The sequence below is a fragment of the Patagioenas fasciata genome, chromosome 10, assembly GCF_037038585.1.
Source record: "Patagioenas fasciata isolate bPatFas1 chromosome 10, bPatFas1.hap1, whole genome shotgun sequence".
NCBI lineage: Eukaryota > Metazoa > Chordata > Aves > Columbiformes > Columbidae > Patagioenas > Patagioenas fasciata.
Genome location: NC_092529.1, coordinates 6,725,588 through 6,749,109, shown reverse-complemented (window position 1 = coordinate 6,749,109; position 23,522 = coordinate 6,725,588). Strand labels below are relative to the sequence as shown.

The 23,522-nt window shown below is 44.2% G+C and overlaps 2 protein-coding genes across 2 annotated transcripts in view; one reads left to right on the top strand and one right to left on the bottom strand.

Moving 5' to 3' along the window:
* Positions 1-23,522, bottom strand: part of BICD2 (BICD cargo adaptor 2) — a 92,329-nt gene that overhangs the window by 25,236 nt on the left and 43,571 nt on the right. Inside the window, exon 2 of the mRNA XM_065845231.2 lies at positions 19,203-19,415. Within this exon, the coding sequence (XP_065701303.1) occupies positions 19,203-19,415 (213 nt within the window). The remainder of the gene's footprint in view (positions 1-19,202; positions 19,416-23,522) is intronic.
* Positions 1-23,522, top strand: part of NINJ1 (ninjurin 1) — a 294,431-nt gene that overhangs the window by 259,363 nt on the left and 11,546 nt on the right. The gene's annotated exons all lie outside the window — the stretch shown is intronic.

The following is a 23,522-nucleotide window of genomic DNA, read 5'->3' as shown; positions in this document are numbered from 1 at the left end:
TTTTCACAAGAAAAAGACAGATGATTCCAGGTATTCTTATTTGGACATATATTTGCTGCTGCTTTTCAACAGATCTTTTCTTTATGCCCACTGCAATAATTTGGCAATGTGTTGTAATGAATCCTTTTGGAGAGAGACACTGAGTTAAAGCTCAAATTAAATCCAGGATCTCAGGTAGAAAGAAATAGCAACTGTGGTTGACTTATAAAATGTTCGCTCCTCTCAGTCCCAAGACTTATGTATTACCTTAAAAAAATTTTAACCAAAAAGTCACCATTGTTTTGGGATAGATAAGAAGTAAAAATCAATATGTTGGTGTACAGCGATCTTCAGATCTTTTGTGAATATACACGGACACTTAAATCAAGCTAGCACTTATCCAGCTATGTGAATGCTTCACTGTACTTAGCTCTAATTTTTCCACCATTATTTTCCTTCTATCCACACCTTCAAATACTTAACTAAAACAAAGTGAAAAATATGTTTGAAAACAGCAGTGTAAATATTGTCAGAGACAGGCAACACAGTTCCCTATAAAAGTAGTATCCAGATATTTTAGCAGCCATACATGTGAAGTGACAGGATGGTTTTCCAAACAGTTCTAAATCGGCTCAAAACAAACACGAGCTCATGAAAGAGGCATCCCATCAATTCGGCTGGTTAGGTTACGCTATGTTATTTCTGTTTTCATCTATCCAGCAGCCTAGCCAAGAAAGCTTAATCCTCTGGTATACAAACTCAGATTCTGCTGCGTTCTCCACTTCTGGTTAGAAACAAGAATGTCAGCAATGAGTAAGACGTGGTCTTGCTCCTCCTGAGAGTGCGCAGAAGCAATACAACAGGTATTAACAGGCACCTACAGAGAGGTGAGAGATAAAGGAAATGATTGTGGCAGGAACATATGCCAGGACTTGGATCTGGCATCTGCTGAACACAGAATCACCTGCAACTGTTATGACCGATAATTTAAATTATAGCTCCCTCACACATCAGGTAGAGATTAGACTATATAAACTTGCCAGCCTATTTTTAGCAATGAAGAACACTACTTCCCAGCACACTGAAAAGCTAAAATAAGCATTCATTGCTGAAACCTGACACTACAGTACAACAATGCCCATGAAAACTTGTCACATCCCATATTCCACACCTGAGCAAGCGTTGGCTCCATCTTCGCACAAACCCTGGGCCACAGGGAATGATGTGGCACAGGGAGCTGAAGGCTACAGGCTGATGTGAATTCACATCAAAATGTCTTAACAACCGCAATGAAGACCTCTTGCCTTTGGCAGAAAGAGCCTCCAGCTGAATAATCCCAACTGTTAGGACTGCAAAAGGCTCTTACATCAAACTGTGTTTCATACAAATTAGGAGATCTTATCTGTAATTTCCCCCCATTCCCAAGCAAGTGGAATGTAATGGAAGACCTCCCACGAAGCTTTTTGGCAGCTTCTCTCCCCACCATTCAGGGGTTGCTTTGCTCCTCCTCCTCCCTGGATGATTTAATCTTTGCAGAGGTCAATGCCTGGAGAAATCACTGGAGCCAGTCTTTTTTGAGAAAGAACGGTTTCTGTCCAGTCTTGCCCGTTTAATTTAGAGCAACAGTAAGAGCCCATTATTTAATGCACAAGCATCGTCGTGCTCTGCCTAGCACAAGAAAAATCATTCTATTTCAATGTGTGTACAGGAAGGGCAGATTTAAAAATAGCTCCCTTGTTCCCTGACTGGGCAAGGAAGATATAACCTAGATTTATTGGCTGTTTAGCAAGCCGTACATTCAGTTTGCCCTTAGCATTTTCCTGTCAAATAAATGTGTGTGCCTGCAAGCTGCAAGGTTAACTGGGGTGCCATGCTCTCTCATATAACTGGTTTCTTCCTTCCCTCTTGCCCTGAGCTGCCCCTGAGCACAAGGGCGAGGGGGAGCTGGAACACAAGCGTTAGGCAATCAGCTACAAACGAAATAATAAAAATCACACCTCCACTCCAAGCTAATCACACAGCACTTTAAAACATCATTACCACTGTGCGCAGAATTGATGGCCGTGAAGTCCCGTTGAGAGATCATCTGCCCTCAGCTTCTCAACCTTGAGAACGTTCCTGCTACACAGACACCTCCCACCCCTCCTGCCCAGGAAGACACTGTGATCTGAACATGCAAACGCGTCTGGTGGAGGCTGAGAGCCAGGCACAGCTCTACCTATAGCTGATTTCTATACATATATAAACATATAAGAACTACCACCCCAAATTTACGTTTATGACAGTTGTTCAACTATTCCCACTGACATTCAACAGTCACTGAGTTACTCAAATGTAACTATCATGGCTTTTACACTTCAGTTCCTTTCAGGAGTCACAGACATCTCTCTCCACTCCTACACAATAGAAATGGACTATTCTTTCGACACAAAGCTTTGGGGTTTTTTAGTTGTATCAACACCTGTGCCCTCTTCTCCAAACACTGCATGGGAAATTACTAAGAAAACAGTTGTTATAAGCAACAGAAAAATTAGAGCACTCTCAGAAGTGTTTTACAACACAAACACATTCAAAAGAAATATTGCAAAAGACAGACCACACAACCAGCAGAGAAGGTCACTGTCCGCATCAGTCAGACTGTATTTTCCAAAATTTATAGCGAGTTTTTTTGGTGTCGTGATCACACAAGCCCATTGGATAAAAAAATAAAGCAGATATTACACAAAACTGTAGTTTGGACTCTTCTCCACTGTTTTGTTACAAGTCATGCCATGACATGGTCTATCTGATGAAAAGCTGCTCAACTTTCTAAGCCTTGGTGTGACTGCAGACAGATACAAATAAGGAAGGAAGGGGGGAGGCAGAATACTGTGGTCACTTAGAAGCAGAAGAAACAGTGTTTTGTTTGTGTGTTTTCATAAACTAAGTCAAGCTTTAATTGCATTTCATACAGAAAAAAATTACTGAGCCAGAAAAACCCCAAGAGAGAGATGACTCATAGTCCAGCCAGTCTCCCTTCCCAGGTGCCTCTCTGAAATATTATTTCACTCCGGGAACAAGGGAAAAAAACCCAAACAAAGAAAAACCTCCCCCCTGAAAAAAAAAACCAGCAGTGGCAATTGCAGCCAAAAGCAGGAGAGAAGCCCCAAGCCCAGCAGCACAGCACTTGTCCCCAGCGCTCTCGCAGAAACCGCAGTGACGCTGCGATGCCAGCGCAGAATCACAGGATGTCAGGGGTTGGAAGGGACCTGGAAAGCTCATCCAGTGCAATCTCCCCGCCGGAGCAGGAACACCCAGCTGAGGTTCCACAGGAAGGTGTCCAGGCGGGTTTGAATGTCTGCAGAGAAGGAGACTCCACAACCTCCCTGGGCAGCCTGGGCCAGGCTCTGGCACCCTCACCAGGAAGAAGTTTCTTCTCCTCTTTAAGCGGAACCTCCCGTGTTCCAGTTTGTACCCATTGCCCCCCAGCACAGCTCAGCAGCGCAACACGGGAGCTCCCGTGTCAACATCTCGGGCTGTTCTGCAACTCATACTGAAAGAACTTACTAAAAAAGTTCCTCACCTCACCCCTTCTGAGGTTTCCTACACCGGGGCCAGGTATAGGCCCACTTTATGCATTTGGAGCCGCTGAGCGAATCTCACCCAATTTCTCTTTCCTAGCAGAAGTTGCAGTCTTTTTATTCTTATGATCTTTATTTTTTTATGAGGAGACAAGATCTGAAGAGCTCTAATTCACGTGAGACAGGCCCAGTGTTCCCAAGCACAGTCGGGTTGAACTTCACAACAAATATCCTGCAGGCAACAAAAATCAGAGATGACAGGGAAGAAGAGGTGGAATATGTGCAACTCATTGCACATTTATTCTCCTTCAGAAAGTGCGGAACAGAGCACACCAGCTATTTATCGTAACTCATAGATAATGCTCCCAATAGCTCTGAAACGCTAATGGAAGACATGCAGCTACCCTGAAGCTTTGGTAATAAATGTGCATAACTGCCTGTTTTTAGTAGGTTTGGGTGTCGGTTATTTTTGTGGGTTTTGGTTGTGGTGGTTGTTGGTTTTTTTGTGTTGTTTGGGGCTTGTTGTTGTTGTTGTTTTGTCTGTTGTGTTTGTTGTTGTTTTTTCTTTAACCTGTCCTCTTATTATCCAAACACCTACCCCATGACAAAGCATCTTACTGCAGATACATGTCAGTGATTAATGCTGGGGCACCACCCTACTAATGTACTCAGCTCAAGACTTCTTGATTTTTTCGCAAACCATTAAATAAAAAGCTTTGTGAAGCTGTGACCTTAAGAATGGGTTTATTGCATCTTTGGAGAACAAGGAAATGCACTGTCATGGATTTCTTTCCTGCACAATATTAGAGACACCTGAGGTGAGACTCAGTTACTACAGCACACCCTGGAGCCATTTAAATCTCTTATAACTTAATCAGCATTAAGTCTTGCTACAATACATGTGTCATATTGCTTAATGTGGCGTCTGCTGTTTCAACAGTTGATCCAATCCAGAGTCAAACCAAAAGCCCACCCTCGGAACTCTTTCTCTGTCACAGGAGGGTTAACACCTGCACACGTAGAGCTGGGATGAGCGAACTACCACTTACTCTTGTGTAAGAGAACGCAGCCCTGCTCTAGCGATGCTCTCCCACTGCAAGGTGACAACTCCGGGGAGGATAAATACACCGTCCCCCGGGGCTTCATCTGCCCACCCAAATGCATGGTCCGTGCCCTGTAGCCCTGGGTGTCTGGCACAAGGCAGCAGCAGTGCCGTGTCTTCACAGAAATAAAACAGGTCAATGGTGTGGAAGAAGTTGGGAGGACTGGATGAATCTGGGGGCACTGATGAGTCTCTGAGATCAGAGGACAACTTTTAAAAGCCATCCAAAACCCATTTTCAAACTGGAATAAGTCAGTGCCTGTCAATGGTCTCATTTCCAAACAGTGATCTCATCACCTATAAAACTGTGCTGGTTTTGAGCTCCAGGAGCATTAGAGGGGACCCTGCTCCCAATGTGTGTCCCCAGCCACACTTCTTTGGAGACCTGGGTTCTGCACTTCAGCTCCGGCTGAGTGTGGGAGGCTGGATGGAAAACGCTGACCCAAACTTAACGACAACGTTATGAATGGCAGTGTAAAACATTATTATTATTACAGTCTCCCCCTTCCTGCACTGAATTGATTGCTAAGAGCAGTTAAACTCCAGCTGCTTTTCAAATATAAAATCTAAATGCTTGGCAGCTTTCCATGTCCTTCACTGCCACATAGAAAACATTTAACCCTTCCAAGGCCTGACAATAAACTCTTAGGTAGCCACCATCTCTTACCTCCAGAGGGGCTGGTAGAGCCAAGCGCAGCTCCAAAAAGGGTCACTGCCACCCAAAGTGTCCCCATGCAAACACATCCGCAGAGGTGGGTGACGCTCAACAGCAGCCTCGCTCGCTGCTGCACCTGCTGAAAGCTGCCACGGCCTCAGCGAGCAGGTTATGAGGGGTGTTCTGTGGGCTCTGTTTGTATTTTCAGATGCTAATGAAACAAAGTCGAGGTTGTTTCAACAAACCTCCTTCAAGTTGAAATGAGAAGGAAGAAAAGAGCTCAGTAACTGAGACGACAGCTCTCTGCATTCAACAGCATGACCGTCATTGCCCCAGGTTTGGGAAGGCACAGGAATGTCATCCCCTGGAGGACAGTTGAACTTGGATTTACCCCTGGAAGAGACAAAGTCCAGCTCCAACTGCAGTAATTCTCCCTATGGATGCAAACTAGAAAGGGACTGGAAGGGTAAAGCACGCTTCCAAGACAACAAAATGAACTATAAACCAGAAACATAAAGAAGCAGAAGCAGCATAAAGAACGTTTGCTGCCTCTTCTGTGGTTTTGTCTACAGCCCACACTTGTGGGAATAAAGTAGTAGCAAAAGGGTATTTCAATTAGTAACTCGAAATCACATATACATATATATTTTAAAGTCAGTTGTGACATCAAACAGTTTTTATATTTCACAGAATCACAGAATGTCAGGGATTGGAAGGGACCTCGAAAGATCATCTAGTCCAATCCCCCTGGCAGAGCAGGAACACCCAGATGACGATAGATATTTCAGATTGAGACTGCTTATTAAAAGCTAATAACCCAAATCAGGCACTCCCTATATCTGCACTCCTTAACAAAAAACAGCAATGAAAGCTACAAGTGAGATATTGCTCTGCCTGGAGAAATATGGTGGCTCTAAGGACTTACAGAACAGGAGGTCACAAAGCAAACTTTGAAACAGTAATTTGCTGAAATTGAGTTCAGATCCTTGAAAACTGTCAGGGCTTCATTTCCCAACTGAAGCTTATAATCTGGACTCCTCTAACGCACCAGCTGTCTTCGGAGAGTCAAACACCTGCAATTCACTGCGATCATTTGGTAGCAAAGCCCAAACAGGCCAGTTCCCCTAACTAGAGATCAGTCTACATCTCTGGTTTTGTGAAGACACTCCCCCTCTCAAGAGCAACCATGCTGCTGGGATATGACTCGCAATAGATCCACAATGGCCCTCATCGAACAGGGATTATTTCTGGTGCGGTGTGAACTCGCTGTGTGCTGGAGCTCCGTGCTGGGACTCGGGGTGCGCTGGACCAGCTCTGGCACCTGAGCCCCATGCCCAGCCCGGGCCATAGAATCAGGGAATCATTTCAGCTGGAAGAGACACTCAGGATCACTGAGTCCAACCATAACCTAACCTAGCTCTAGCACTAAACCATACCCTGAATAACCTCTTCTAAACCCCTTTTAAGCCCCTCCAGGGATGGTGACTCCACCACTGCCCTGCGCAGCCTGTTCCAATGCCCGACAGCCCTTTCCAGGAAGAAATGCTTCCCAATATCCAACCTCAACCTCCCCTGGCGCAACTGGAGGCCATTTCCTCTGGTCCTGGCGCTTGTTCCTGGGGAGCAGAGCCCAACCCCCTCCATGCTCCAAGCTCCTTTCAGGCAGTTCGGAGATCAGAAGGTCTCCCCTCAGCTCCTGTTCTCCAGCTGAACCCCCCAGGTCCCTCAGCCGCTCCCATCACACTTGTGCTCCAGCCCCTCACCAGCTCCGTTCCCTTCTCTCAACTCGCTCCAGCACCTCAGTGTCCTTCTTATGATGAGGCAGAGCTGCTGCTGCTTCCAGGTACCAACAGCCTTGGACAGAAGGAGACAGGCTGGTGACCAGGGTGGAAAAACTGCAGGGAATCCCTTCTAACACCATTACACCTTCCCTTGTCAACATCCTGAATAGTCTCGCTTGTCCCTAACCGAGCTAAAACAAGTCTAATGTTTTAGTATTTCCATAAACCACCTAGAAAAGGTGATAACCTTCTAAACGGTTTTCTCCCTGGTCAAGTTTTTTTGCTGTTGTTACTTTTATTTTTTAAACATCCTTCTGTTAATCAGTGATAAAATCAGCAATAGAACTGCATTTTTACCTGCTGTTATGTCCCTTTGCAAGTCCACAGTAAGTCTGTCTCATTAGAAATGTCCACAAACCACATCTTTTCAATAATCACAAGTTTCTCTTGTTAATTAAAGCCTGCCCTCTTCTGTTACAAGGTCTGTCAGAGACTCATTTATTTTCTTACTCATATACTGAAGGCCTATTTTACAGTTTCCATCAACGCCAGTGTTCCTTGGGCAGGTTTAACCACACCGTACTGCAGCAGCAGGCCAGGAGCAAACTTCTGCGACTTCAGCACTAGATACCACAAATCTGTCAGACTTAAAAGAACTTACAATTAAAATAATGTTGACAAAACGTTGAAGTTAATACAGCTATTAAAGATTAGAGGTCTCCTACTGACTTAATTTGGCCATAACTAATTTATATGTAAGGCACGAGATAAAAACTTTGGCTAAATTTATACTTTCAGCATTTTCACAAGATGCCGCACCTCCTGAATGTGGAAAGTGCTTAGTTTACACTACTCAATCCTACTGAGATACAATCATCTCAAAATCACTGGCTTAGAGCCCCATCACTACTTCAAACAATTTTAATGAGGTCAATCCCAAAGGAGTTATCTATCTAAATTAATTATACCTGTGATACTACTCTATAAGTAGCAGAGGCATATGAAAGATTTTGCTTATTATGGAAGTGGTACTCTGCAGAAAATCCCATGGAATAGAGGAAATGGCTGTAATATTAATATCATATGGAAGCATTATGGAGGCTGAATTAAAAAATAAATAAATAAATAAATAAATAAATAAATAAATAAATAAATAAATAAATATATATATATACATACACACACACACACATATACATTCCCTTTACAGGTTCCAGCACAGTTCCTGCTGCCAAACCAGGATTGCTCAGCATTCCCAATTAGAAGTTGTTGTTTTCTAATCTAGCAGCAACGTTTCCTAGTAATGCTTCACACCCAACGCACTGACTTGCACACAGTTGCACAAATTGCAAGTGTCTGCAGTGCAAAATCTATCTAAATGAAGTTGCTGTGTATAACTTGCATTAAACTAAAAGTGGTGGAGAAAAAAGGATCAAGTGAAAAGGGATGGAAAGCAAGGACGGAGCCCAAGGAGATCAGTCTGGGCATAACCCCAGCTGCTGCCATATCACAGGCTGTATTTCTCCTTTCCAACAGCCAAACTGAAGGTTACAACAGCAGCAGGACTCAAGCAGCCCAGATTTTCTTTCAGCAGCCTTGTTTACCACTTAGCAGGACAGAATTAATAACTTTCTGATGACTTAATCACATTACTTCATATATACTAGGACTAAATGGTGAAATTTCCTTCCCTTTTCACAGTTGTACTTGAGACAGCGTGTTACATCTAGCTTGTACTCTACAGAAATAAACAGATGTGAGACATGGCAATTGGATCTTTGTCAAATAATGACTACATGCTGTTTCCAGAGATTTCCTTTGTCTCATGATGCTTCTCTTACAGCTACAAGAGGTTTTGAGAAGCCAAAAGCTCTGCAGGGCCAGTTGTTCTGAATGTATTTATGCCACACCAGCCTCTTCCTTGCGGGACACGCTTTGGAGAGAGTATGTGGAAGTTGTATACCAGGCATTAGCAAGATACTGTTCTGTTCCAGTCACACTCAAAAGTGCACAATCTGTGCCTCTTAGAGGGCCACTGACCTATATTTCCATAAAGCAATTAAAAAAACCCAAATCTTCAGCCACGTAAGAGTAACACACTGCCCTCTTTCTATAAAAAAGGATTATTTTCCTAAGAACTGTTTCCATAAACCACACTAAAATTATACTGTATATAAATCTACATGTAGGCAAAACTGGCAGCAGCAAAATAGAAGAGTCTGTGTATCACACAAAAAGCAATGTTCATGGACCCCAGGCCAGTTTTTCCTTCCAGAAGAGTTTTTGTCTAAATTCCTCTGAACTTCAATGGTTGAGACATAGAGATGATCAAACAGCTCTGTTAGAATAACCACAGAACATACACAGCAATCATTAAGACACAAAAGGGACAAGTCTCCATTCTAGATTCTGCATTTTAGGGCAAAATACCATGACAGCAGAAGTGGCAGTGCCCTATTCTGGGAAGCAGTTGACAGTGCCTGTGCTGACAGGCCCATCTATATTGCCTGGTAGCCATCAGCTGTCCCAACTAATACCTGCTATTTTCATACTGGCCACACAACTGTAACACTAAGAACTTCCTCAGGTATTCTAAAAACCAGATCCAAACCAGTAATTTATTACACAATCACACAGAATCCCAGAATGTCAGGGATGAGAAGTGCCCTGGAAAGCTCATCCAGTGCAATTCCCCTGCCGGAGCAAGAGCACCCAGCTGAGGTTACACAGGAAGGTGTCCAGGCAGGTTTGAATGTCTGCAGAGAAGGAGACTCCACAACCTCCCCGGGCAGCCTGGGCCAGGCTCTGGCACCCTCACCAGGAAGAAGTTTCTTCTCAAATTTAAGTGGAACCTCCTGTGTTCCAGTTTGAACCCATTGCCCCTTGTCCTATCACTGGTTGTCACCAAGAAGAGCCTGGCTCCATCCTCCTGACACTCCCCCTTTCCATATTGATCCCCATGAATGAGGTCACCCCTCAGTCTCCTCCAAACTCCAGAGCCCCAGCTCCCTCAGCCTTTCCTCACACGGGAGATGCTCCACTCCCTTCAGCATCTTGGTGGCTGCGCTGGACTCTCTGCAGCAGTTCCCTGTCCTTCTGGAACTGAGGGGCCACAACTGGACACAATATTCCAGGTGTGGTCTCACCAGGGCAGAGTAGAGGGGCAGGAGAACCTCTCTGACCTACTGACCACCCCCTTCTAATCCACCCCAGGTACCATTGGCCTTCCTGGCCACAAGGGCCCAGTGCTGGCAGGTTATCAGGTTGAAATCAGCCATCTTTTCAATCTCCTTTCAGGATTTCCCCTTCAGACCTGGCTACGTGAGCGCCGCTCGGGCCAGTGCCAGTCTGACACAGTACAGGTGTTCGTGGATTAGGGAAATGCCAACTGTCCCCGGTTTCTCCCATCTGCTTAACTTTTAGAGTAGCAGACACCTCCCTCTGGGCAATCAAATACTAAGAGGTAGCAGGGGTTAACGAGTTAGCTATGCTTACTAATGAAATAAAGGGGGAGAATACCATGCAATGTCAATTAAAAAAATCTGATAGCCTTCTTCATCTGCAGGTGATCCATTGGCCATTATGGGGAGGGAAACTTGCTATGTTACAACCCCAAACTTACTTCACCTAAAAAAAAGGATTAAGAGGAGTAAACCACATCAAAACTAAACTTGAAAAACAAAATATGCGTGGAAAAAAACAATGGATTCTGACACAGTCATAAGGGCATCAACAGCACAGCCACGTTATTTGCGACACCACAGGCACATCCCCAGTTGGCTCTTTGTGCTGTGCCTGAGCGATGTTCATCACAAGCCATGTTCTTAAAACACACCGTACGCGACTTGAAAAACAATCTCGGCACAGAAGCACAAGGTGAAACAAAGGAATTTTCCCCCAAGCACATTACAGTACTGCTTTGAGGCATACTGTGGTACATGCTCTTTCCTATTTGCAAAAAATGCCACCAAATCTTGCTGGGACAGATTGCCAAGGGTCACCTACTTAATGGAAGCAGTGCCAAGCACGGGCGAAACAAAGCGATCTCCCTGCTTCTGCATCCTAATGTCACACTGCACTCAGCAGGAAAAACAAACCAACCAAACAAACCAACCTCCCACCTCTTTAATTTGCAAAGTAACTTCAAGCCATTGTTTCACTCATTAGAGTGTTTCCAGCTACTTTGCCAATTGTGCGTATTGATTTTACATCCGTTAAAAGATTACAGCTGCATGCAAGAGACTTTTCCCTCCAGTGCTCTTGCCAGTCAAAAACCATGAGCAGAATAAAGGTCGTAATGAAGGTTGTCAGGAGCCGTGACTGAAGAGAAAGACTCATCCTGCTCTTACAGCACCCATAGGTACCTGGCAATTTAATTAGGACAATGAAAAGATCCACCAGCAAGCGTGTTACCAGCTTAATTCCCAAACAATACGGTATTGGGGAATCTTAACTAATTGAAACTCTGAGAATCATATTTACAGTTTTATAATGTCAAAAGAATAAGATTTTAATATTTCTTTAAAATCTGAAAATACGCAGGGTTCAGATGGTGACTTTTCAGTGCTCCCATTTTCAGTATTAATTCATTTTTAGACACGGAGTTTCTAGGCAGCAGCCACGACAGCAAGAGAAACGCTGTTGTTAACATCTTTCCTCTGAATATATCAGTGCACAACAACAAAAGAGAAATCACGAGCAGATGCCTCCTTGAATACGTGCAAAGCACACCAACCGAATTTCCACAACCATTCATCTTCTTCAGAAGGGATTTTTATTGTGTTTCAAATGGCTAAATATGACGGTATTTTTGTAAAAATACTCAGCTCTCATAGCTCTTTAAAAAAAGGGGGGGGGAAAAGGAAGCTGTGGGTATAAAAACCAACTACAATGAAAATGAAAAGGTGGGAAGAGAACAGCTGCCACGCGCGGCCGTCGGCAACGTGCAGCTATCGCACTGGTAGTGCCGCCTTCGAACCTCCCGCACTGGACAAAAGGCAGGTTTTGCGAAAAGAGATAAAACAAAGAAGGGTCACAGTGTGAACAGTTAATTCTGTCAACACCTTAGAGGACAAGAAATCCAGTCCTGCACACTAAACATGATGCCTTCAAGAACCGAGTTAGGCACTGCTTTGCTTTTGGAAATGGAGCTTTACCAATCTGCAAACAGTCACTTGTACATTTGGAGCACGTTTAGCTGCTGATTTCCAGCCAGGCTGCTCTCTTCAGACATAACTCTTGCAGTTTGTTCTAGCATTATTTCAATACGCTTCTGTATGTACAGTTCAAAAAGCCAGCAATGAATCAAGGAGTATCTTCTATGTGCTGCTGTGGGCTATTATTTGAGCATTACACCTGGGCTCAGAAAGGACAGGAAAATCCACAGGTATTCGGCTCTGCAAAACCCCTCTCTGCTCAGAGCCTTTTCCATTAGAAGCTGAGGATTGCCACAGGAACAAGGAGAAATGGGGGAGAAACATCTTTATCCCCAGAGCGTTACACTGAAAGCCACATCACACTGCTGCCTTACGCCCAAATTCAGTGCTGATAAATACATGGATTCCTATGAGCTTTCAGGGCAAAAAAAAGACAATGTACAAATGCACCAACCTCCTGCAGCCTTTTCTGTGCAACATACGGGAACAGCAGTAAGTGGTACACAAGGCTGAAACATAAAGCCACCCACAAATCCCTGGTACAGAGGCCTCCCAGTAGTGCTTACTATATTCTGCAATGAAGAGATGACTTTTTTTGGTTTAGTTCCTCAAACAAAAGGAACAAGATCTCTGTCAACATCCCATCCCAACCCTCTGTTTTCTTTTTGCCTCTTCCTTTTGATAATAAGCCCGCTCTTGTTTCTTGGGTGACCATGACAAGTTTCTCTCTCAACTCCGCCTGCCTCCACGGGGTCTCCAGCTCTCTGTACCTCCTAGAGAAGCTTTTATTTACACCTTCCTTCAGTGCAACCAAAAATCTTACTCTGCCAGAACTTCAAGCTCTGTTGCTCCACAGCAATCAGTTTTGGCATCAACTTTCAGAGCTTTCCAGCCTCCTTCACTCCAATTAATCCAAATATTATCACTAAGGTCACCTTCCTTACCCTTGCTCCAAGTCATGTTCTCCATGAAAAATGTGCCTGCTCTCAGCTTTCTGCATTTGACACCATTTTAATGCCATTCACATCTCTGACCTCTTTTCTATTCTTCACACTTCTGCTTCCAAAAGCTGCAAATACTCCTCTATTATTGTCCTTTCTGCTTGGAAAGAACTCCAGAGATCAAGTAATTTTTTCTTCCTTCCATCTCCAAGATTCTTGTCATGAAAGACAATAAATCTTTCAGCACTTTCCCTTCTCTAAGCTACTCACCTATATATGCAGCATTACAGATCAGACGCTATTCAGAATGGGGAAGGTGGTTTGCTCTACAGCACACAAGTGTGTACAGAAAGTAAGTGTTCTACAAGCACATTTTTGCTATATGATTAACATCGCCTCAAGCTTCTTTGACCTTTTCAATATATCCAGAAATATTACAGCAATAAACCCAAGCATTTAATATCATTTCATTGCATGAAAAAGTATATTCCCCCCCTTCCTCTATTTATTTAAAAAGGGAAGAATGAGCCCCCTTTATTTGATACAAAAATACAAGTCAGACTACATGAACCAAAGGGTTTCAATCTAGGATACATGCAATAAGCTACCTGAACACACTTCTGGCTACTCACCAGTAGTGCACAGTCTGTAATTCAGAGCACAATAAAAAGTTGTTTCCACTTATTTTCTGCTACAATAAAACCCTTGCCTTCTTTCAGCATGGTTCCTGATACAGCTTTTAGTGAACACAGAACAGGGAGGTTTTCCATCCTCGGCTACAGGGGAGACCTGTTCTGGATTTCCCTTTGTTACCAGCGTGGGAGAAACAGAAAGCAACACAAAGGGTTATTCAGCATCTTTGCTATAAATCCCAGTGGGAAAGAGAAGCGTAATCGTAACTTTAGGAATACTCTTCCTTCACTGACAATGTTAAGGAAACCTGGAGAACTTTGTGCAATCAGACTATAGTGTGTTTATAGAGCTATCAGCCACCGTCGCTCCAAGCAGACAGGGTCACATCTAACAAACAAGTTAACGGCCTACCACGGGAAAAACACTGGCTCTGAAAAACACACACTTGCTAGCAAATAAAGCAGTCAAATATTGTGGGCAGGCTGTGTCCTGGGCTTCCCAGCAGTGCCTCTTCCACCTGTGTTCACAAGTTTTAACTGCGAGGCCCAGAAAGTGGCACAAGCAGCTGCCACATCACCGTGTCCGAGGACACCGAGAGACAACCACAGCAGTCGTGTTCCTGCAGGGGTCGGAAGGGCCTGATCTGGTACAGAAGGTCTTTCCAGTGACTGAGGATCAGCTTCTGCTCCAAGCTGTTCTAATCAGAGTGCCAGCAATTATCTGTGTGTCCTTCCGTGAAGGACACACAGCCAGAGACCAAGTTCTAGATCTTCGCTGAAGAATAAACACGTCAGGGCTGGTTGGTTAGTTTTTTAGGTTTAATCTGAGAGCGTGCGTGAGCTTCACAGCCCATAAACTTAGCTAAGGAAATTATTTATGGGATTTGACTGGAGCATGATGGTTGTTAGAGTCACTTGAGACTCCAGAAGACGAAACTCATGACCGATTCTACCAACATGAGTCAAGACAATAGGGTGCAGGGACAAAACTGACAGGTCTTCATAGGTCTCCTTTTTCTCTAGGGTTAAAAACAAAGAAACAAACAAAACCCCAGGACAAACAATTGTGCGTCTGTGTTCAACACAGACCTGAAAATCCCAGCATCATCCACAGAAAAGAGAGGGAGAATCCCCCAGTGCACAGCCGGGCCAGGTCACTGCACGGTGTGCGTTATCCTTCAGATTGACACACACTTTCTTGATAAAGCCTATTAGACAATAATGCAGAACAAGAAAGTTTCTCCAGAACAAACCTCAAAGAAACGGCTTCCATTTTGTAGTCTTGGAGGAATAAAATTACTAATACATTGCTGATAACTTTTTGAAACATAATATTTAGTCCATATTCTATTTTACCATATCACGTCAACTATTTTTCTTAACAGGTAAAAGCACACATATTAAAATCTATTTCCTTCTTTAGTTTACATAATCAGAACAGCTTTACTTCCCTGGGAAAGAATTGCTCACTTGTTTTTCAGCTTCTTTCTGCTAGGCACAGCCACCTCATGAATTCACAGCCAAATCACGCTATGAAATCTGTTTGGGTGCCACTAAACACAGGAGAGATGAAAGCAGATTAAAAAGGAATGGCAATTAGCAATTACTCTGGAGCAATTACTCCTTCATTGCCTCCTCCAGGACACAGGAGCTGCTGAGCTAGCTAATGTCAGCACTAAAACTCATCATCTGTAACCACCCTGTTGGCCTGTCTCAACAGGCCAGAGTTAGATAAGTCACCTGAAAACGTCAAAACCGCTTGTGTCTGCTGCAGCAGCTCCAGGTGCACCCAGCGTCACTTCTCCTCCTCCCAAACCAACTCAATGCTTCTGTGCAAGTGTCCTAACAAGACAAGCTTTGACAGGAGGAGCTCTCTGCCTCGCCAGAGGACACACAATCAAGCATTTTCCACCTCCTTCCTCTTTTCTTTGTCCAATCCAGAACAATTGCAACGGAAGTAAATTTTCCTGTTCCCCCAGACATCTTGCAAGTCTGTTCTTTTGACAGGCAATAACAAGGGACTTTCAAAATACAGACCATAAAGACTAGATTGGCCTACAAACATTCTCTATAACAAGATGGAGAAGAGCCACAGTATTTTGTCTTTCCTCAGCAGTCAGAAAAAACGAAGGGAGGAATTTCCACTATGTCTGTGTGGTATAAAGCACTAGATTGTATTCCACCTTCATCCTCAACGTGTTCAGATGACAGCACCATTCTTCACAGCATGGGCTCCTTGGACTAAATCAACATCAGATTTTTACCATACGGCAGCCTAGAACTAAGTACAGCAACAGGGACTGGGGAAAACCACACTGCTTATCCTGCTCACTAGCTCACAACAGCCACAACATGTTCTCCTTGATTCTTCTTGCACAACGCTTTCAAATTGAATATGCTGTTAGATCTATAAATCATCACAGGAGACGTGCGTTTCCTCTTGTTTCCACTTACCTGGGCAACAATGGTGAAGTAGCAACTCTTTGAACTTGTGCCACTTCCTACTGTATCGTATGAGAGAAAAGCCAAGTCCCTCAAGAGGGTCATGCTGGCTTGGCTTTTTTGAGAGCCAGGAGAAGGCTGATATGTCTGTTCACACGCCCTGTCTCACTGTTCCCTAATAGTAATTATAAGACAAATGAAATCAAAATGCAATATACAAATAGGCATTTTCAGAGGAAAAGAATCCCATGCCACACATGGTCAATTGGTGCAGACATTTTCATTTTAAAACTAAAGCTTTCATTCCATTTCTTTTTCTCTTCCATACCTCTTCACCTCACCATAATTTATCAGCAGCAGAACAAACAGCTAGGCTAAAAAAAAGGGAAGGAAGGAAGAATGCATGTACTGAGATGCTGTTTAATTTCTTTATCAATGATCTGGATGAGAGAATTGAGTGCATCCTCGGTAAGTTTGGAGAGGACACAAAGTTGGGTGGAGTGTTGATCTGCTGGAGGGTGGGAAGGCCATACAAAGGGATCTGGACCAGCTGGATCAACGGGCTGAGGCCAATTGTCTGAGGGTCAACGAGGGCAAGTGCCAGGTGCTGCACTTGGGTCACAACAACCCCATGAACGCTCCAGGCTGGGGAAGAGCAGCTGGAAAAGGAGCTGGGGGTGTTGGTGACAGCAGCTGAACATGAGCCAGTGTGTGCCCAGGTGGCCAAGAGGCCACCAGCATCCTGGCTGGTACCAGCACTGGTGTGGCCAGCAGGCCCAGGGCAGTGACCATCCCTGTGCTGGCACTGGGGAGGCCAAACTGCCAATCCTGGGATCAGTTTTGGGCCCCTCACACCAAGAAAGGCCTTGAGGTGCTGGAGCGAGTTGAGGGAAGGGAACAGAGCTGTTGAGGGGCTGGAGCACAAGTGTGATGGGAGCGGCTGAGGGACCTGGGGGGTTCAGCTGGAGAACAGGAGCTGAGGGGAGACCTTGTGATCTCTGAACTGCCTGAAAGGAGCTTGGAGCCGGGGGGGGGTCAGGTTCTGCTCCCCAGGAACAAGCGCCAGGACCAGAGGAAACGGCCTCAAATTGCGCCAGGGGAGGTTGAGGTTGGATATTGGGAAGCATTTCTTCCTGGAAAGGGCTGTTGGGCATTGGAACAGGCTGCCCAGGGCAGTGCTGGAGTCACCATCCCTGGAGGGGTTGAACAGACACGGAGATGAGGTTCTCAGGACATGGGGCAGTGCCAGAGTGAGGTTATAATTGGACTCAATGACTTTAAAGGTCTTTTCCAAACAAAATGATTCTATGAGATGACACAAAGCAACATTCAGATAAACCCCTAACTGTAAGATTCCATTTATTTATCACATTAAGTTTTGATTTTTATTTTTCTTTAACTGAGTTCAGTTTCCAATCCAAGTTTCAAATCAGTCACATCCAGTTAATTATCATCAGCCTCTTTTTCTAGTCAAGTAACTAAATGCATCTTACCACATTTAGCAGAAGAGGCCTTAAAATCTTAAAAAAAAAAGTCTTCACAAGAAAACTGACATCGCTCACTTTCCATCTTCCTGCACTGTTCAGTTCTCACCGGGGTCCACCTCTCACATTTGCGCACAAGCGTGTGTGGGTTGAGGTGGAAGGACAAAGCACAAGAAAAACACACACCCACACCCTAAAACCTTTCAAACAGACAGCTCGTCTGAGAGTTGTATAAACCAAAACGCAGCTCCAAGTAAAGGTGGTTGAAAAGTGTCAGTATATAGAAGGAAAAATTGCTTTCAGCTGCAGTGACACAGGGAGCGGGATGGAAACCTGCCCATCAGCATGCTTTTGAGTGGCATTTGGAATCCATTACGGACACGATGCTGCCGCTGGGGTGGAGAGCTTTTATTTTAAGCTGTTCTTAGAGGTTAGAAATATAGACAAGACTTGTGTGTGTGTGCTTGCAGGGACTGGTTCCTTCATGTGGCCCAATATCAGCTCTGTTATCCCACAGCCAAGACCCATGGAATTAAAGAAGGGCTTGAGTGGCCCATTCGATCACCTCTGACAATTTGCCCTACAAATCTTCTTTATTGTACCTTAACGAGAGGACGTGTTGAACTCCCACATCTCCACAGAAGTAACCCTTATTTCCCCGTGAATTTTACCACCAGATATTTGTTACTATGTCCTGAAGAAATTAAATCAGACACTCCTGATTTTCAGCTGTGGTGACATAGAGCATGTTGAGATTAACACGTGGGCTCTTATATGACCTCAATTCCTGGCAGGGGAGCCCAGGCAATTATCTCCCGGTCAGACAAGACTTGTACCTAACACTTCAAAGGAAGGTGCAAGAAAGATCATGAGTAATAATTGCGGATTGTTTACCACATCATCTGCAGTTCACAGTCTCTCTAACTTTTACCCAGTTTAAATTTGAGCAATGGTTTGAGCTCTCAAAACAATCTTTTCTGCATCAGTGCCACAGAGACTCTTGCTGAGCTACAGATTTCATAAGTAATTAAACTTTTAAAGTCAATTTTTCAGTGATCATTTCCGCTCAGAAACAGACAGAACAATAAAAGGTCAGAGGTACTTTGAGGTAGTAAATTAAGTAACCTATGAAAAAAGTAAAACACATCACTTTCTCGAGAGAAAACACATGACTATGAATTTTACTACTACACCTTTTGTGCAACTCAGTGTTTTGTCAGAACCACTGTGGGCACAACAGGTAGGTTCAGTGGATGGAACCAGAAAGCTGGATTTACTGGACTGTTGAATTGCAGCTTTGGTTGGATGCAATACCTTGCTGAAGTCTCAGAGAGACAACCCATCTCAGCAGCTGCCAGCAGTATTAAGCAGACACCAATCAGCTCAAGAATCTTCCTTATTTTGGTTACACAGCACAAGAAAACATAACCGCAATACAAACCGTGGTGCACACTGTGCGCCTTCACTCACCTCTTTCAGTTCCTGTGCAACAGAATTAAGGCGTTCATTTTCAGACTGGGTGTTGGCAAGGACGTTTCTGAGCTGCTTCAGTTCTGTCTGTAACTCCATAACTTTCTTCATGTAGTACTCTTCCTTGGTGGCCGATTCCTGAATCAATGTCTCCTCTCTGCTCTCTCCATCTGCTGCTACCTTCTTGTGGTTGGTGTGGGCCTGCCCAAAAGCCTAGGAGAGTCAGAAAACAAATCTTTTACTAGGAAACCCAGAATTTTGTATATGGAACTTCCATTGTAAATAGCTGAGAGTATTTACCCTTGTATTTCTTTGATGTAAAACAATGCAACCCTTTCCTACACCCTCCTCTTCTGGGATCAGACCTTTAAATGCTGTCAAGCAGTGATCATGGGGCTCTTTAAAGTGTAGCGCCCAGATAATGTTTTGTGATACACGGGATATTTATGTAGAACCTCATATAAACCCTTGTGGGAGGGAAAAAGAGGCTATCAGTTTGAGTTTGCTGCTAAAGCAAGATTTTGGTTTTCAACAAGACAACTGCAAGATGACCAGACACTTCTGCACATGCATATTCTCTATAGTTGGGTCAGTCTCCTGCAAAAATTGAATCGCTGCGAAGAGATTTAGTATAAACAGCCTGTTCCATTTCTTAGGCTGGGAGCACACTCACTCTTCCTCATCCAGCCATACCAAGGAAACATTATCACCACCCTCAGCTGCTCATAGCTGGAGATTACTGCCCCCTTAACCCCGCTAACCCCAGTGAGGTCAGCAGGGTTGCTCCAGAGCCCGGTTAAGCCGGCGTGGGTCACTCTGGCTGAAGTGGGTCAGCGACGCTCACCCTGCCAGCTCTGCCACCTGTGCTCCCAGACGGCATCTCAGCAGCACTGCTGAAGGGACTTAGGCAGCTCACAGCATCTAACCTCTTCAGCGTAGCATGCTCCCGATCAGGCCTCTCATTCGCCGTTTTTACCTCCTCCCGCTTCTTTTTTGGGGTTCTCGTTCTGTTTAAAGCTCTACCAAGCGACGTGCCGAGCTGCAGCGCTTTTCAAGACAGGAGCACCAGCCCGTATTGACACCCCAGCTGCTGCACAGCAGCATTTAAGGAACCCATAAGTGGCTTTCACTAATAGATATTATAAAACAAAGAGTTTAACATTTTACATAGGTATATATTAGTAACACACAGCCTGGCAGATGGATCCAAGTCCATGAGATTAATGAACGTGAGCTTTTAAGTGCTGCATGTGCTGCACCGCAACCCAGCCCAGGATGTATTTGGAGCTTTCAGGTGCCACAGCATCTTTTGGGATGCCACTGTCCATACGGCAGATTTTCATAGCCACCATTAATACCAGGCATTAAGCCAGGTCAAGGACAGATCAGCATCTCACAAAACTCCTTGTCTAGTCATGCATTGCATTTTTCAGTTAATCATCTTTTGCTAGCTCTTCAGAAATATACTGTCAACGCAGAGGAAAAATCTGCTTTGAAGAGAAGCAGATTTCAGTATTTTATTACCTCTGTATGTTAGACCAGATGCAGTAATTATTGGACAGAGCTGAAACATGATTGAATGTGCTAGCCCTGCCTACAGTTAAAGACATTCACATATTGCTCCTATCAGCCTACATTTTATTTCAGATAAGCAATTCAGAGATACAGGAGAGAAATATGCGTTGAAGAAATTCTAGCCAGGTTCACTGAGATCACCCAGGGGAAATTAAAAAGTGTCACATTTCAGACAGAAAGTAAAGCACCATCTGTGTAAGTCCTTGTCAAATGAGTTTCAACAAAGCAGCTTAAGAGCCTAATACCTAAGATCGCCATAAATGTTAAAGGGATAGCAAAAAAAATGCAAGCTGCTCAAACACACTGGCTTTTTTTTCCGTAAAAAAACCCTAAGATCCACTTTTCTAGAGTTGCATTTATTACAAATCTGACACAGAGAAAGGGACCCAGGGCATCCGTTTGCCCAGCGAAGCAGCACCATGTTCTGGTAGCTTGATGAGCTCATTGCAGCGCAGGACACGCCAAGCCCCATCTGATCCACCAGTCCACGTGGGATTCAATCCAGGAACTCAGGAATACTGCTAAGGGAGAAACTCTTGAGAATAATGACTATTCGGTCTTAAAACTTCTGACATGGATGCTAGGCCTTCCTTTAACAACCAAAAGGAAAATGTCATCTTTTTGCAGAAGTCACTACTGACAGTGAGTATCTGAACACAGAAATTTGCATAGCGGATGAGACTGGGTTTTTTAATCCAATATCCTGTCCTCTACAGAGGCTAATGCCAGACGCTTCAGAGAAAGGTGCAAGAAACCTCATAATGTCCCAGAACTGGTGGTTGCCTCAAGCCTTGAAGCAGAATGCTTAATGTAAATTTGGAAGAGTTATTAACATTTAGTTATCCATGTAAAATAACCCCTCAGTCTCCTCTTCTCCAAGCTCCAGAGCCCCAGCTCCCTCAGCCTTTCCTCACACGGGAGATGCTCCACTCCCTTCAGTATCTTTGTTCCTCTACGCTGGACTCTCTGCAGCAGTTCCCTGTCCTTCTGGAACTGAGGGGCCACAACTGGACACAATATTCCAGGTGTGGTCTCCCCAGGGCAGAGTAGAGGGGCAGGAGAACCTCTCTGACCTACTGACCACCCCCTTCTAATCCACCCCAGGTACCATTTGCCTTCCTGGCCACAAGGGCCCAGTGCTGGCTCATGGTCATCCTGCTGTCCTCAGGATCCCCAGGTTCCTTTCCCCTACTAACCCAAGCACAGGGGATCTGCAGAGCTCAGCTCATAGTGAACAGCTATGGGCCCGGGGAGCAGCTCTGCTGAAGGATGCTGCTGTTCTCGGGAAGATCCAGCAGAAACCCTGCCATTCGCTTGAAGGTATTACTGTCAGGGCTCGGAAAGGTGGGGACAGAACCGATATTGAGTGGACTCTGACACTAAATAGAACACAGGAAATTTTCTCCCCCGACATGGTCATCAGGATAGGCAGCCTGGAACAATCCTGTCTGGGTGGATTTATAAGGGAACATTTTAAAAGCACCTCAATTCTAAGCAAGTTTTATTCTCTTGTACATACTTAGAAATGACCTTATACACTCATGTTACAAGCAATTTTTGTAATTGTAACAGCCTGCGTGGAACAGGAAATTTAACTTTAACAAAATTGCATAAAATTACAGGGCAATGCAATTACCTTCCATGGCTACAGCCCAGGCCTGTTTTAAACCAAGCTATTAAAAGGAAAACTGACTTTTTACCTATAATTCTTTATTTACCCAGAAGTCCAGCATCTATTCATCCACTTTTCCTTTAATACTATATAAAACACAGAAATAGAAGCCAAATCTACTCTGCTCTTGCTCCTCGTCCAAATCCTCTATTTCTAGCTACAAAGGTACCAAAATAGTGAAGAAAACTGTTCACAGTTCTATCAGAATGATACTCCTAGGAGTATAATCTCTTCACAAAATAAATGAGTTTCTGACAACTCATTTGCACACACCTTGGGACGTGAGGGCTGCAAAGTTTCACGTTCTGCTGTTTGTTAAGGTATCGAGTACTTCTCTAACAAGATTAAGATTTCAAACCTGTTTTCAAAAAGTTCCTTCACATGCAGATGTTCACTGATCACATTAAATGTAAAGAATCTCTGAAACACGCTTCTTGGAGTTTTGAATGCTATGATTCTCTCAGAATAGCTGCTGTGATATGGGAGATGCAAAGACTGATCTCAGTCATACTCAAAAGCAAGACTCTAGGCCTTGTGAAAATTGGGAATAGTCCTGCTTTGTTTGCTTCTTTCTTTGATCTGTCACTCCAGACCTCTACTTGGCCAAAAGCAGGTCCTAAAAGCAATGAAATTCACCCAAAGTATGCTGGTTATGCTTCCATGTTTGCTTTTTATCCGGGGTGCAAGTCGAGACACGCACTGAACCACAGCAAGAACACAAAGACAGAGAAAAAGCCTCAGAGCTGCTTAAAGCAGATGGACCGACCGACAAGGAAAGAGCCACAACCCACCCCCAGAGACCTTCCAGAGGAACAGGCAGCAGAAATAACATTTCCCTCTTACCCAGTCAAAAAGATGAGCAGCTTCCTGTGTCATGAAAGAACACACCCAAGAAAGCAGAATAATATTTCAGTGAAGGAGTTTCATAAGTTACTTACACTGTCATCTAAAACGGAACTAAAATGTTCTCCGTTTAAAGACACGGGGAGCAGGGAAACACAACTGCTTATACATGATTTGAAGGATTAAGAGGAAGGAAAATCTTGAATGGGCCCAGGGCTCCACCACACAAA